Here is a 15,044-nt window from a genome sequence, read left to right on the forward strand (position 1 = left end):
ACCTTTGTCGGCTGCACATTTAAAGGGTTGAATCGTCTGCCAAAGGTGACGTCCACTGTGAGCCTTGTGTCAAGAGTCACGTCCACGCAGCTTTGTGTCACACACACACACACACACACACACACACATACTGGACTAGACTAACATGACTTTGGTGGCCTCATAAGCACTTTTGATAGCCGCCAGTTGACCAGAAAAGCGGCTTCTAATGCTCGTTATACACCGGTTACAGCCATGTAGAGGACAGTGTGCGAGTCCTCACTCAACAGGTTAGGCTTCAAATTTCTACAGCCATGAACCCACCCACACACACACACACACACACACACACACACACCCTATTCTCTCCAACTGCCAGGCTGAGGAATGCCAATGACTGAAGGGTCCTTGAGGCTGTCGACGGACAGGGCTGTGTGCAGAGAGACCAGACCCCCGCTCACCTGCACACAGCACACCCTCCCTGCCCCCAACCCTTACTCCCCGCCCTCCAAAACCCAGAGACCACAATACCCTGTGTTCGTCCTCACTGGCTGTTTCTGCTTTTAAACAGCTGCTACACAGGCCCACAACAACATCCATTGATAGTATCTTAAACAGGCTTCTTAAGAGTTCATTGTTCAATTACCCCACTCTGTGATTGTGTTACCATGCGCCGTCTTTGGTTCTCTGTTGGAGCATTAAAAAAGGTTTATGTATCCGGCTTCTTGGCTGGATTACAGAGTAATATTGGATCTGGAATCTGGAGTCACATTTCTCCTCATTACCTGAAATAGAAGTGGCTAATCAGCTCGCCTTAACCTGCGCGTTTGCCGCCAAAAATGAAATTAAATGAAATTGACAGCTGCGCAGCAAGCATAAAAGGCCCACTAAAATGTAATTGAATGGTGATGGCATTTCCCAGTGCCTTGTTTTTCCAGAGTGTGTGGTGTTGTTTTGGCAGTGTTTGTGTGCGTCCACAGGCTGGGGTCAATAAGTGTTACAGCTACAGTTAAGTGCGCAGCTAGAGCAGGCTGGTGAGGCGGTGTATCATGTGAGCTCACAGCATGGGCCCTACATCTTCCCCGGCTATTTATGTCGGTGTAGAATCATGAGAACCACTTTAGCCAACACAAGGCTGGTCAGAGGGTAATACCTCGGATCTACACACTGCCAAGTCTGTTCCCTCCAATAACAGTCTGGCTCTATGTATCAAAATAAATTAGATTTCTGGCTTTTTTTTTATTTTAAATTTGATGTTTGGCCATTGGAGGTCTGGCCCTCAGTCAGCTGAGTGTTTGAGTGTTAAAGCCACGATAGGAGTGATGAAAAGCCTTTTACAATGGCCTTTGTGAGGATGTGGAATGTCCAAACAAACACTTTCCCAGGGTTTGGGTAATTCAGAGGCTGATCCCAATAGGCTTTCAGGTTGAACCCTGCAACTCATTACTGACTGCGCTGAGTTGATTTACACTCGCACTGTGCTTTAAGTTGTGTTAAATTGTTATTTTATAACACTTGGAGGTGTAATCAATTACACTATAAGTAGCTTCGTCCAAAAATAATTAGCCTTGGGGGTTATGGATTTGTCTGCCAAGTTTCTGCAAACGGACATATATATCATTTTATAAAGTTGTGGTTCCAGGAAAGAAAAAAACATGCCATTTCCATATAAAGAGCATGGTGAAGATTATTTAATTAGTTTATAAATATTTCTTTCTTTATTTCAGTATACAAAAAGACAGTATGTACATCCACACAAAAGTGGTTTACAAAATGGCATTGTAAGAGATCCATGAGTTCAGTTCATATACTCTGAAAATAGAAGATTTTGAACTGCCTGCATGTCAGACATACTGGAGATAATGCACCGTTTCACATACTAAAAAAGTTTCTTTATTCTCTTGTCAAGATCCACAGAGGTGCAGGCATGACCCAAGTAAAGCTCCGCACGGGACACATGTTGAGAGTCAAAAAACGGCAACCACAAAAATTTTCCACGATTGAAATGTACTTGAAGTTCCCTTTGTGTGTGTTCCTTTTTCCTCTCTTGTCCATCGCTGCGGGGGAAAAAAAAAAGTCCCAACAGTACCTAAGAAAGTACCATTTGAGTTTCATGGATCCATCAGAACCCTTTGCATTCCGTGGAATGGCCTCTGTCTAGCGAGGAGACGGCAGAATCCCTCTCCTCCAGAATAAAATCCAATATCATTTCTTTTAATAAAGATATAATAAAATAGACTTTCAATATCCCAGTAGGGTGAATGTATGCTCATTAACAAGAAAGGGGGAAAAACCCAGGAGGACGGCGGTCTTCGCGTAAACCGACTGGCATTTGTCACGACGCCCCACGCTCAGGTTCGTGAGACGGAAAAAGAAGCAGAAAAGTCCAATTGGCGGTTCGGAGATTCAATAAAAAAAAGAATGATAATGAAACAAGAATAGACTGCTTCTTGTTGAAATATACATGCTAAAGCTTAAGACAAAAGTAAGCCTTCTTGGTATCGTAGTGCTTTGGTTATCTGTAGCCCCGGCTGGCTGGGTAAAAAGGTAGAGGACTGCTGGTTGGGGCCGGCGGCGGCGGGGCAGGGACTCATTTGCAGACGTATCTCTCCACGATCCGCTCGCACTTCTTGCAGGTTACGTAGCAGCACCAGTGGTACTTGCAATGGCAGCGCTCCACCAGTTTCTCTGTGTAGGGGTTGTAGCCACGGCCGCAGCACATCAGGTCACAGCTGTCACTGCCAACGGACGTTTTGTTGCACTGCCTGGAGATAGCAGAGACGGAGAGGGACAAGTTAGACATTTTTTGGGGCATTTTCTTTCTTCTTTCTCTGGCTGAAGAAATCATTTTTCTGAACATGGTGACAGCTATGAAAGGCAACATATTCCCAGTTCGAAACACAATTTGGTTTCCTGACCGAGACAATTAAGTTTACAACTTCTCTCTGAATCACGTTGTCTAGTACGGTCTGTGTGCAATCTCACAGACCATGAGGAGCCCACAATAGTCCTTTAAAAGTGCTTGACCAATGTGCCTTTGTGCATTCATTCAGCCAAACATTTTCCCGTTTTTTCTTTCTTTTTTTGTCTTTGGGCGGTGGATGCTTGGGAGCCTTTCATTTCAGAATCCCGAGGCATCTTGAGTGAGCGGAGAATAGCCCCGTCATAAATCACAGTGAATACACAGGGGGACCCTCCCTCTATTTAGCTTGCCCTCTCCACATAATTGCATTGTTTTATGATGGCAGAGTGTTAATGACCAGTATGGTGAGAGAGACACTGGGGTGACGACTGCTGCTGGAGTGGGAGGAGAGGGAGGAGGACTGGGAGTCATTGAGAGTGTAGGACGGACTCATTACAACAGTGGCGCCCCTCCCACACACACACACACACATACAGTTATGTTTCGTCTCCTTGGTGCTGCAAATGGAGCAACAGGACAGGACTGTACATTCTGCAGCTCACATCTGCTGGTTTAAGGAGAGACACAATAATGCAATTTAAGACTAAAGCACAGCCAGCAGTGGTGCGTCTCCTCACAGGGCCGTGACACTTTTTGTTCCAGAGATCACACATTACCCATTAGCTCTGGATTTACTGCTAAGATTCAATTTGTCCCTGTTCCAAATTCTGCGGTTTGTCAGAAGTAGTTGTCACAGTAGTGTCACTACAAAGAGTAGAGCACAAGTGTACATAACTCTGGACATGGTGGACAGACATTCTTGGTCTTAACTGAGAACTACTGGTGTTCTCTCCTGCTCTCAGGTCTTGTCAGTGGTCAGTGGGTCAGAGCTATCGATGCTGACGAGAGCAAGATTAGAAGTCACTTCAAGGGTAAAGCCAGATAACACCGTCCTGAAGTGGCCACCACCGATCAAGGGATCTGAGAACAGAGTCCCAGAGTGCAGCGGCTGCTTAGCGGGGCTTGTAGAGGATTGTGGGATAGCAGAAGATGCTGTGACCATGTGATCGAGTGTTGTGAGATGGACTGGTTTGAACATCGTCCAGACACCCTCAGTCTAGACCCTCATGGAAACAGCTGGATCCCATGCGACACATGCACTCACTCAATCATACACACACACACATCAGTGTCACACGTTCCTTCGACGACGGCCTCGAATTGGGTGCCTTGTGACTTGGCGTAAAGCGCTAAATATGCTGCAGACCGAATGTGGCTGCTATGTTATCAGGCTGGAGACAAGGGATGCATGGGGCGCAGTGAGTGTACTTGACGTGAAGCATGTCTTCTGGTTATCTGTGGAGTGGCCGAGGGCTGAGGGACACATGATGTGACTGAGTCATATGATGTATGACATCTACAACATACAACAACATCACACGCCAATTAGTGGGCATTTATCCAAAGTGCCTTGCTTAGTGCCCATGATTGCTGGCAGTCTCCAGTGAAGAGCTGTCCACTAAAGTAGCTGTACACGCACAAAAGTACTTGCAGGCAGAGATGTAGAGTGTAGAATCGAAAAGCATACTGGAATTACATCATTCAAAGGATATTCTTATTGATCTTAGCTGACTATCATATTATTTCATTTTTATCCTTGTTCATCTTTATACAGTAGGATATGCCATATTAAACAAGCTAACAGATAATTAGACAGGTAATGCTGGTAGAGTTGTTTGAGATTAATTTTTTACATCTGCAGAGAAACTTCAACAGCCACATTCTAGTCACACCATGAAATTTCCCATGTGTATCCTGCAAGTCAAAGCTCAATAATACAGACTGAGATACCACCAAAATTCCTCTCTCCAGGATATTTATGGAAAATTGGAAAAATCAAAACACTGGCAAGATAGTAGTGTATATGCGTGCCATATTCCTCTGATACTAGTTGGCCACATCTCTCTATGTGTCAGGCCGTCAGACAAAGGGGCTCCTTGCTGCCCACTAAGTTCTCACACAGCTCAAACCAACAACACAAAACGCAGTCCCAACTAAAACACTACAACTGAATGGAGCGAGTCTTTCTTTATCTTTGGGGGGACCATTAACTATTTCTCATTTGTGTGGCACTCTTAAAATCGATATCAGCTGAGTGCACTCAGTCCCAAGAATAACTGCATTAGTCACTGGCTCAGATAGCGGTACAAGGACCCCAGTCACAATGGCCTTGTCACTGACACGTGCTTTGACATGCCACAGACAGACCAATCTCAGGGACCAGTGCTTGTTATCAGCCAGCCTCCAAACTAAATGGTGCCACCAGGCAGGCCAGCACTTCACTAAAGTCAACATCCTGGACGAGCAGGCAAACAGGATTGGTCATTTCCTATTTGTCGGCTGGGTGGGTCTGTCACTTAAGTTCTGATAATGAGTCTAACTCCAAACAAGAGAGAACTATAACTACTACCCATAGCTTCAAGCTCTCCATAATCCCCCCCAATCCCATACACACTCACACATACACACAATGACATGGCATGACGGTCTCACCTGTCCTGTGTGCCGACAGAGCCCAGTTTGTCGTTCTTGGTGCAGAAGTCCGGCGAGCTCTGCAGGTAGACCAGCTCGTTCTCCCTCACCGGCCTGATGTCAATGTCTTTGGGCACCAGTTGCTTGCGTGTCCCCATGGGCCGGTGAACCACTTTGGTGGCAGACAGGTACTTGGTCTTCAGGTCCATGGCGATGTCCCTCAGGTCCTGCAGGCCTCTCCAGCAGGTCCTTATGGAGCAGGAGCCTGACACGCCATGGCACTTGCACTTCATCACCAGCGCATCTCTCAGGGCCTGGACAGCAGGACAGAGGACACGGCGGTTAGATACAGCATATTGTATAGGACTGGCATACATATGAGTAAAAAGATACAGTACAAGCCAGGTATACACACATGTATTCCAAAAATGTATTTACAATTTACAAGTCTACACAGCAAAAAATGTCCTACTTTACAAGCCATTTAACCTTGTATGGAGTCATAAAATCCTATTTTTCTAAATTTAAGGGAAAAACAATCTGCAGAGATCTGAAACAAGAGACATCATCTTGATAATAGTGGAGTGATCTGCCTTATTCCAAGATATTTAAATGATCTTGATTCAATAGAATTATTGAAGGAAATGAAACTGCACTAGAAACAAGTTAAATTATCTAACCCCATCTACATATTTTTTCACTTGTTTTAAAGTTAAAAATAAAATTTGAGGACTCCATATTAGATTACATGGCTTGTTAAGATGGACTTTTTTGTAATGGATTCATGATGGTTTTGTAAAAAAACATGTGCAGCAACTACATTTTTCAAAAACATGAAATTGGAGTGTATGCGTGCAATATGCTGGCCATGTTCAAGGACGACTCCATGCTTACCTGTCTCCCGACTTCACTGTTGTGTAGGTGCATCAGTTTGTTGGCGTGGGACCCTGACCTCTTCATCTTCATGGGAGCATCGGAGAACTTGGAGCCCATGACCAGACCATAGTGCAGGTTGTCAGCACAGCCGCCCCAGCGATAGCCAGGCTCCGGGATCTCCCCGGGGATAGGGCCGCACGAGCACAGCCGCAAGTCCCCCGATGTGCACGCCCGTGCTATGGTGTGGCTGATGGCTGCCGCCGACAGAGCGTAGACGAATGCCGACTCCCTCGTTCCTGACGAAATAGGAAAGAAACAAGTCAATATTATATAGATTTTAAGGAAATACACCAAGATTTTGGGAGATTGGCCTGTTGGCCAACCTAGCCGTAGTGAAAATATAGACAGAAAAATCATCCATGTGTCCCCAGTAGATCATTCGCTCTGGTGCTTCATGCTAACACTTTAGCACTGATGTTGAGTGATCATAGGCCACTAGCATTATCCAAAGTCAGACAGACCTTTAAATAATACAAAGTTGTTAGTGGTAAACCTAACATTTTAAAAATGAAATATCATTAACTCAGTAGCCAGGTTCATTTTTGGCACTATTTCAGGTGAGCAAGCACGTATTCATCTGCTAGTTCAAAATTCATTTTTTGTACATTTCTCTTACACGAAACTGCCAGACTTTGCTGCATATCATTTAACATTACTTACCATTTAGCTTTAGAGCTGCTACAAGTTCGCATTTTCTCACTTTTGAGATAATGCTAGTCGCCTACTATCACTCAACACAGTGTAGGCTAAAGTGTTAGCATGGAGTATGCTGACCAAAAGGCCAATCTCCCCAAAAAATTGCCGTACTAATATCTACCTACAGCATGTCTGTTATTGTCAGAAAGTAGTTTCTTAAGTATTGAAAACGTAATTGTCTGCACTCAGAGCCGGTGAAGTAGTCAAGACCCCGCCTCTGGAGCCACATGTACCCCTGATGGCCTAGGATCGAATCCTGCCAGAACCTTTCTCTCCTTTGTCTCCCCCACTCTGTGACCTTCTCAGCTTTCCTACTGTCTCAATGAGGGAAAGAAGCACTAAGAGAACTGGACTGCCCGCACAAAATGTAATCATCAAACACAGACCGTTGCTGCTCTCGCTGCACCGTAGACTGAACATTGATGTAATTGGTGGTGATGTGTGTACATGGACAGCACACATGTTTAAGGCTTGAGAGCAAATGGAGGTAAGGAAAGAATCATGCATGACCAAAGACCGGTTAGATCAAAGCCATCCCTGGACAGAGAAGAGCCATTTCCTGTCTCCTCAGCCCCAGAAGAGACTGTTCATTTGGCAAATGGCAGCTATATCTTTTCTGGGGAGCAATGTACACCCCCCCCACCACCCACCCACAACCGAGCAACGATCTCTGGCATATTCAAGTTCCTTTTGGCAAAAGAAATAGATAAGTCAGTCCAACACTGGAACACAAAACAGACAGATAATAGTGGGGATTTTGGAAATAACGAGCCAGTTGTTAATCAAATCGTATGGTATGTACACACATATGTTGCAGAGTGGAGGATTCTCAAATAACGGCTTTATTAGCCTCTGTTGCAGGCTTTTCAGGAATACATGATGAATCAATTTGGCTGGCAACAAAAAATGAGAAAGACGAGGTAACATGTCAGATTAAAAACAGTTCGGTATCAAAGTTCCTTTTGCTATTACTCATTTTAATACTCGCAAATAAATCCTTTGGGGCATGCGAGCCCAGACGCTGGTAAGAGAATTGCGGACCATTACACCAATTACTGAAAAAATCAACTGAAAAAGATGCAGTATTTAAAGTTATGACCTTGGTTTGGGATATTCATTGACCATCAAGGCCACCAAGCGTGATCATAAACATTATACTCTTGCGGCTAAAACGCTCGGAGCAGCTCTGTGGAAACAACAGCGTCCCTGCTGTGATGCCAAACTATTCATGACCCGTACCTCTGTCGAGGTCTGGCCGATACTTGGTTGCGTCGACGGCCATTTCAATGGAGGAGCAGTTCCAGCGCATGTCACCGAAGGTCTTCTGGCAAGTTTTCTTGACTTCACGTGCAGCTTGGATGATGGTCTGCATGAGCTCCAGGTTGCTGCGGCACAGCTGGGCTTGGGAGGACACCAGGCCAGGAAGCAGCTTACAATGTTGGGTCTGGTTGATGTGTAGTGACGCAGGTGTATGTGATAGCGCTCTGCAATGGGGGGAAAAAGAACAAAACAAAACCAAGATATTGAGGTCAGTACACAGTGTGTGCTCTTTTAATTGGTATCATGGTAACAATGGTGAAGATGCCGACAGCTTTATCACAGATAAAGCTTTTATGTTTGACAGGTTTATGGATGTAAATCAAAAGGAGATATGGGAATACTGAAGTAGGTTGGGTGTTGTGAGTTTTACTCAACTGTATGTTTGCGATTTGAATTCCTTGTGTACACACATTTCTAACCTCTGAGACAGATCTACTTAGAACAAACAACTGACAAATCGAAACAAAGAATGCTGGAGGCAGGGGAAGATTTTGGCATGCGTTACGGCGGAGAACCATCTTATCACTGTGAAGATCCCCAAGGAAAGTCAGCTGTGGATTAATAAAATATATGTGACACCTTCTTGGCACAAGACTTTTCTTTTGTTTAAGCACAGAAGAGGCCCCAACATATGGCAAAAAATATTTTTTAAAAAACCCACTGAATTCTGGTCCGCTTTTAGCAGAGTAACTACCTAGGATTCCTCCCCATTTGCTTTTTTCACCACTGAAAGGCTTCGTCCCCTGTGGCCTCAGTTTGACACGAATCATCTGTTTACAGACTATTAAAGGGTGCACAGATTTCATTTAAACAATTTAAACTTATTGAGGATTAACTTAATAGAGAAACCACAGGAGGAGGAGGCCGGCTCTGATCTCTGCTTTCTGCGTCTCGCGCTCTGCTGAGAGTTCGTGAGAACCAGGCAGCTCCGCCTGCACCTTAGCCTGTTTCGGATTAGGGGCCGAGGGGCTGAGGGGCCGCCACTCTGTGCCCAATGATAAGCTGTGGCTCCCCTGCGCTCGTGGTAACCCGGCACTCGCAGGTGTTTACAGCCGCATCTGTTTTGCATCGTGGCGCTGTGCATTGTCAAGGACTGTGAGAGTCCCCGCTTAGATTTAGCACATGCCATCCCATCTCTCGTAGGCACATCTGCTCGAGTGTAAACGCTACGAGCTTTACAACAACTCATTCTGATAAGAAGCCGCGGTGAAGCTGATCCAAAACATAATGTTGATCCGCTTGAACTTAAGTGTAGTTTGCACAGTGATAAAACATAGAAGTATAGGGATAAACAAAAAAGAAGTCATAAAGTATGAAGATGAAAAAAAAAACACGGAAAGAAGATACACAGATCATTTGTGCAGCAAACCCCAAAGGGCTGAATGAATACGAATACCTCACTTCAAAACAAACCAAAAAAACAGCAGTCCCCAAATAAAAAAAAAGAACTTGTTTATCTTATGGATTTTCCAAAATTGTTGCGACTTGTTTACTTTTACCGTAATCCAAATAGTGTGGAGTACAAGCGAGAATCAACGCTTACAGCATCTCCTCTTTCCTTTTATAAAACATTATTTTTATGATGACATTTTTCTTCACTGGACAACACACAGAGTGAAGAGTGATGTCACTTGGCATGCGCCCCAGCTCCCTGCGCCACCGCGACGCCCCATCATTTCTTTCCTTATTTCCTGTTCACATCTTCTCATTATCATACATTAGGGAAGTAAATTCAATCGGAGATCTTGGGACTGCAGTGTGCACACAGCCTCCGTTCACTGAAGCCGCATTAAAAACAAAAACAAAAACAAGGTTTCCATTTATAACCTGAGGGACCGCCGGCTACTCTACTGTCCCTTTCATCACATACCCATGTACAGAACATGCAGCCTTTTCCTTGATCAGGAACAGCGATGTGGAGGCCCATTTCAAAAGCTGCCATGGCCCTTCCACTCCACTCATTACCATCCACATAACACATTTCAGCACCCAAAATGGTACAATATGCCTTCTTGTTCCCATAACACTATAGGTTAACATTGCAATGTGAATTCTCTACAGTTAATGAAATTACTTTGAACACTTCCAATAAATCTATAGTGATGTGGCTGGAGGGACATGTGGCTGGAGGGAAGCCCATTTCACCCTAAAACACACTACTATTCCTCAATTATAACACACTGAAACATACAGCATGGAGCCACACAATATTGTCAAACTTTATTACGTCAATGTAAGGCATTGAAAAGCTGGGGAAAAGTCTAGAGAAACGGATGGGAGTATTGTTGAGTATACTTACAGCCATTTGATGCCAGAGCAGACCTGAGACAGCAGCAGAGCAGTGAGCACACCAAGAGGCAGAACATGAGAGCTGCTCCTCATGATTAGAAAGTGGCTCCAGTTCAGACGGGACAGAAACGCAGGCGGCTGTTGGGCTTCTCGGCTCAGAGGAACACTCAAAGGTCAACTGTCATGGCACGGCCTCCTCTTCTAAACTCTGTTATGAATGGAGTAAGAGTGTGCTTAGCGCCGTCACATAGTTTGCCAGTTGTAACATTTTCACATGAGTGCTGAGCGTTCCTCGCCCCTTTGCTTGATAAGCTGATGAATAGGGTTGAAGAACCACTGTGAAAGTCATTATGTGAGCTCTGGAGACTTTAAAAGGCAAGTTTTAGATCTTGAGATGATAACAAAAACAGATAAAATCTGAAGAAAAAAAATTGATAAACATTACCTTAATTCTCTTAAAGTCAACAAGCTCATAAATCATTTATACAATAAATACATTTGTCTAAAATTGTTTAAGAAATTAATAATATGATTGTGCTTTCTTCATGAAATAATTGTAAACTTATTTATTAACACAGGTGTACCAGTGCACTAAATAGAAAATTCATGGTAGTATTTCAACACTATAGCCTCATTCTACAAGCAAGCAAACACAAGAGCTTAGATAAGTAATTGCATTGCCCTATAACAAAAATCACTGTCTTTAATATTCTTACAGGCACTTATAGTGTGTCTGTGGTACTCACTGTAGTCTCAGTAGTCACAATAGTGAGTTTCTATAGCGAGTTTCTAGTGACTTTATACTTTATGGTATTTTGTTGGTATGATATCACTATAATATTCTCCTATTATATCCATATATTAGCCTATATATAGCTGATAGTTGTGCTGTGATATTTGTGTAGTATCTCTTATAGGATTGGGCCTACTATAGTTTGTTTTTGTAAGGACGAATTTAGGAAAAGGTTCATCACCACATTCACAAGAACTTTTGCAATAGTTGGCTGAGAGAGAAGCAATTCCAGGCGATAATTTTGGCTAGACTGAGTAGGGTCTTTCAAACTTACTGGTTTATTTGCAAAGTTTTGACCTTTGCTATAAAAGCTGTTGGCAATTTAACCTACTGTCTCCTCTCCTCCACTTTGAAAAATCCTAAGAATTTGAGATGGTTTGGCAATCATTGTGGGAGACTAGTAGCCTACAGATCAACGCATGAGAGGCGCATTATCTGATAGCGCTTTGTGCTGTTGATAAGGAATCTCTTTGAAGAGCGCTTAAAAATGTGTGCGTTAAAACGCCCTGCTGGCTGATTAGGCCTTTATAAAACAGATAGTTCCGCTCCTCGCTGCTGATTGGTTGAGTCGCGTTCGAAACCGTTGTAAAATAGCTGATAAACAAACACCTGTGTAACAATTAATTTAAATATTAATGCGCCAACCGAAAATCACCACTCATACTTGTATGTTGCTTAGCAACCACGCGGTTACACTACTGTTCAAGGCCTACTATAGCCTACTATTAGCATTGACTAATTATCATTGTCTTAAGTATTCGATTGAAAATTAAGGATTTCTTAAGCATTTGCATTATTTTAATACAATGGTGTGTTGCCGCTTGGCCTCGTGCCTAACAAAGCCTCTGGGCTGTTTTAAATTCACTGTGAACCACGGCCTCAAGTGGCTTATTGCTTAAATTTACATTTGGTCAAAGTGGCCCAAATGGCAGTCCTGCTTCCCACAAGAAGATAGGCTGATAGCCTCACACTCACGCACCATCCGATATGTGTCTTTCACCGAGCCATTAGACAGGCAGCGCTACTGATTGGCACGTCAAGTGGCCTATTAATCATATGCTATTTCCTAATGATTAGTGGGAATCTCATACAGCCTAATTGAGAAAGATGAACAAGATAAACCACGACAGCCTTTTCAAAGCGGGCATGATATTTTTGCAATAGCCTTCAATTAGACCTTTTTTTTTTGCAGTAGCCTTGACTACAGTTTACATAAATTGCATTTAAGTTGTGGTCTATTTTACCTGAACTTAAGTAGCATAAGATAACGACTATAAAATTTGTGGCAACTAGACAGCGGAATAAAGCTATCATAGCCTATCTGAGATAATGGCTATTCTGTAACAAAGTTTCCTAACTTTTTCCAGCCGATTACATATCAGCCACACTTACCTAAAACCACTGCGGTCAACTTTAAAAATGCCTTGTATTCACTTAACAAGTCTAAATTGTACGTATATGAGGCATAATCTCACTAAAAGTAGCCTATATAACTTTGCTCCCAGTCAAACAAGTTGCACCTCACCTTTGACGGCGCGCTCAGCTTTCAACGTTGAATGAAACAAACAAAATCTCAACAGGTCGAAATATCCTTTTCGAGTAGCAGTGTCTGTGTTGGTATCAGCCAGACGCATTGGTAAAATCCAGCCCGGGGTGATAGAGTAGCTCCAGCCAGGTACGCATGGTTTCAGTGTGAGCGGTGTGTGAGCGGTGTGTCCGTCGGTGTGTGTCTGGGGTCTGAGCGGCGGAGGAGGAGTGGGGCTCGGCGGGGGCAGAGCAGCTCTAAGTACTCCTGCCCTGCTTTGATCTCGCTGCTGATGTCAGACCGCTATTAGCATAAGAAAGCACCCTGCACCGGGACGCAACTACAGCTACTCGGAAACACTTAACTATTGCTGTGGGAAGAAGTCACAGGAATAGTCTTATCATATTCCTATAGGGGGTTATAGTGTCTTATAGTGTGTCTGGGCACTATGGTGAAGTTACAGCTGCCTTATTGTATGGTATATATATATATTTTGTATCTCCTGTGGTATCACTATAATATTCCTATACAATTCCTATAAGCGCCTACAGTGTGTGTGCGGTTCTTAATAGTGAGTTTATAGTGACCTTATTTTTTAAATTTCCATTTTCATCATAATATTCCTATATCATAGCATATTCCTATATCATATATAATTTAAAGTTGTGCTGGGATAATTATATAGTATCCTCGTAAAATTTATTATAGGATTAGTAATAGGCTTGTTGTTATAGTGAAAAAGGAGCTCATTCCTTTATTTCCTTTCGCCATTCATCATTTTACCAGCCCACCTTCTTCTGTGGAAAACAGAGGGCTTAGCTTATGAATCTAAAAAGTTATTACTATTTTCTTTACACAGCCCACAGCTAAAACAACAAGCTTATTTGTCATAAAAGCATGAAATCATATATCATTGTCACTAGGCTTACTGATGCAGCAATAACTGGAGTAATAATAATGGTTTAAAAGGTTTATGATGGGCTAGAAATCAATGTTTTAGTTTTACATTTTATACTGCCAAAAGAAGATCTCCCCGTTACTAATTTGGTCCAGTTTATACCATTGATATGAAACAAGAAATGTAACCTTTTTGTTTCAAAATTACAACCTAATGAAATGATGAAGGTGATGAAAGTTATTCTATTAAAAAACGACTGAAAATATCCATGTTCTGGAAATCCATTGAGTACCTGGTTTTCCATTCAGACTTTGTTGACTTTCTCACAGTCTCTTTGCACACAGAACCAACTACAACAGTATTATAACCAAAATTCAATAATGTTCCTGCTTTTCCCCTGGTAAAACTCTGAACCTGAACACTCCCTTGTTTGTAAACAAGTTGCCTTCATAATGAGTGTTTCCACAAGTAATATTTAAGGGAAATGCCATAGTCCATTCCTGGTAGTTACACTGCTGTTTACCCTTTCTGTAGTTCTCAGCAGAGGAAAAAAAACAACTTTTTTTTTTTTAGAGAAAGGTGAATTTGAAATTTAAATGATTTCCAATTTGAAAGTTAAATTATACTATAAATACCAAGGCACTATTAAAATCCAGCATATCTTCTTTATTATTGTGAACATCATAATGCAATTTACAATAAATTGTAAATGTGGCATGGTATTTTATAGTATTCAAAGTACACACACACACACACACACACACACACACTAATAAGTAGAATGCTATTCAACATGTGTTCTGTAACATTTTCAAATAAAACCTCCTTGCTAAGTTACATCCACCTTCTCTGCACTAAGCTGTTTTCCTTCAGTATGAACTACACTGTAAGTGATACGCTGCAGAGCCAGCTGTGGGAAAGTAATGTATCGTTTCCCTGAGAATCTCCTGCACCTCCACCGCTCAGACAAAGGCAATAGTGAGCTGTTGTCCAGACCATGACCTTGCGACTCGTACACTAGGGAACAGCAGATCAGGTGTTGTCATGCCGTCTCTGCAGCAGACACGCTTACACACCAGAACATGCCCACTTCCTCTGGGAACACGGGGATCCCGCATCCAGATCCATCTGCCAAACAGGCCGCGCTCCAGCACTTTACACATGACCCCGTCCC

General features: G+C 42.9%; 1 protein-coding gene across 1 annotated transcript; it reads right to left on the bottom strand.

Annotated features, from left to right (window-relative positions):
* Positions 1–1,664: 1,664 nt before the first annotated feature.
* Positions 1,665–13,183, bottom strand: wnt11 (wingless-type MMTV integration site family, member 11). The gene is made up of 6 exons (XM_071898340.2): positions 12,973–13,183; positions 10,665–10,862; positions 8,285–8,529; positions 6,308–6,585; positions 5,435–5,727; positions 1,665–2,744 (listed from the first exon to the last, which is right to left on the bottom strand). Exons 2-6 carry the CDS (start codon positions 10,745–10,747, stop codon positions 2,570–2,572), a joined length of 1,074 nt encoding a protein of 357 aa, XP_071754441.1. The 5' UTR covers positions 10,748–10,862; positions 12,973–13,183; the 3' UTR covers positions 1,665–2,569.
* Between the last annotated feature and the right edge of the window lie 1,861 nt (positions 13,184–15,044).

This window comes from Centroberyx gerrardi, chromosome 11 (genome assembly GCF_048128805.1).
Source record: "Centroberyx gerrardi isolate f3 chromosome 11, fCenGer3.hap1.cur.20231027, whole genome shotgun sequence".
NCBI lineage: Eukaryota > Metazoa > Chordata > Actinopteri > Beryciformes > Berycidae > Centroberyx > Centroberyx gerrardi.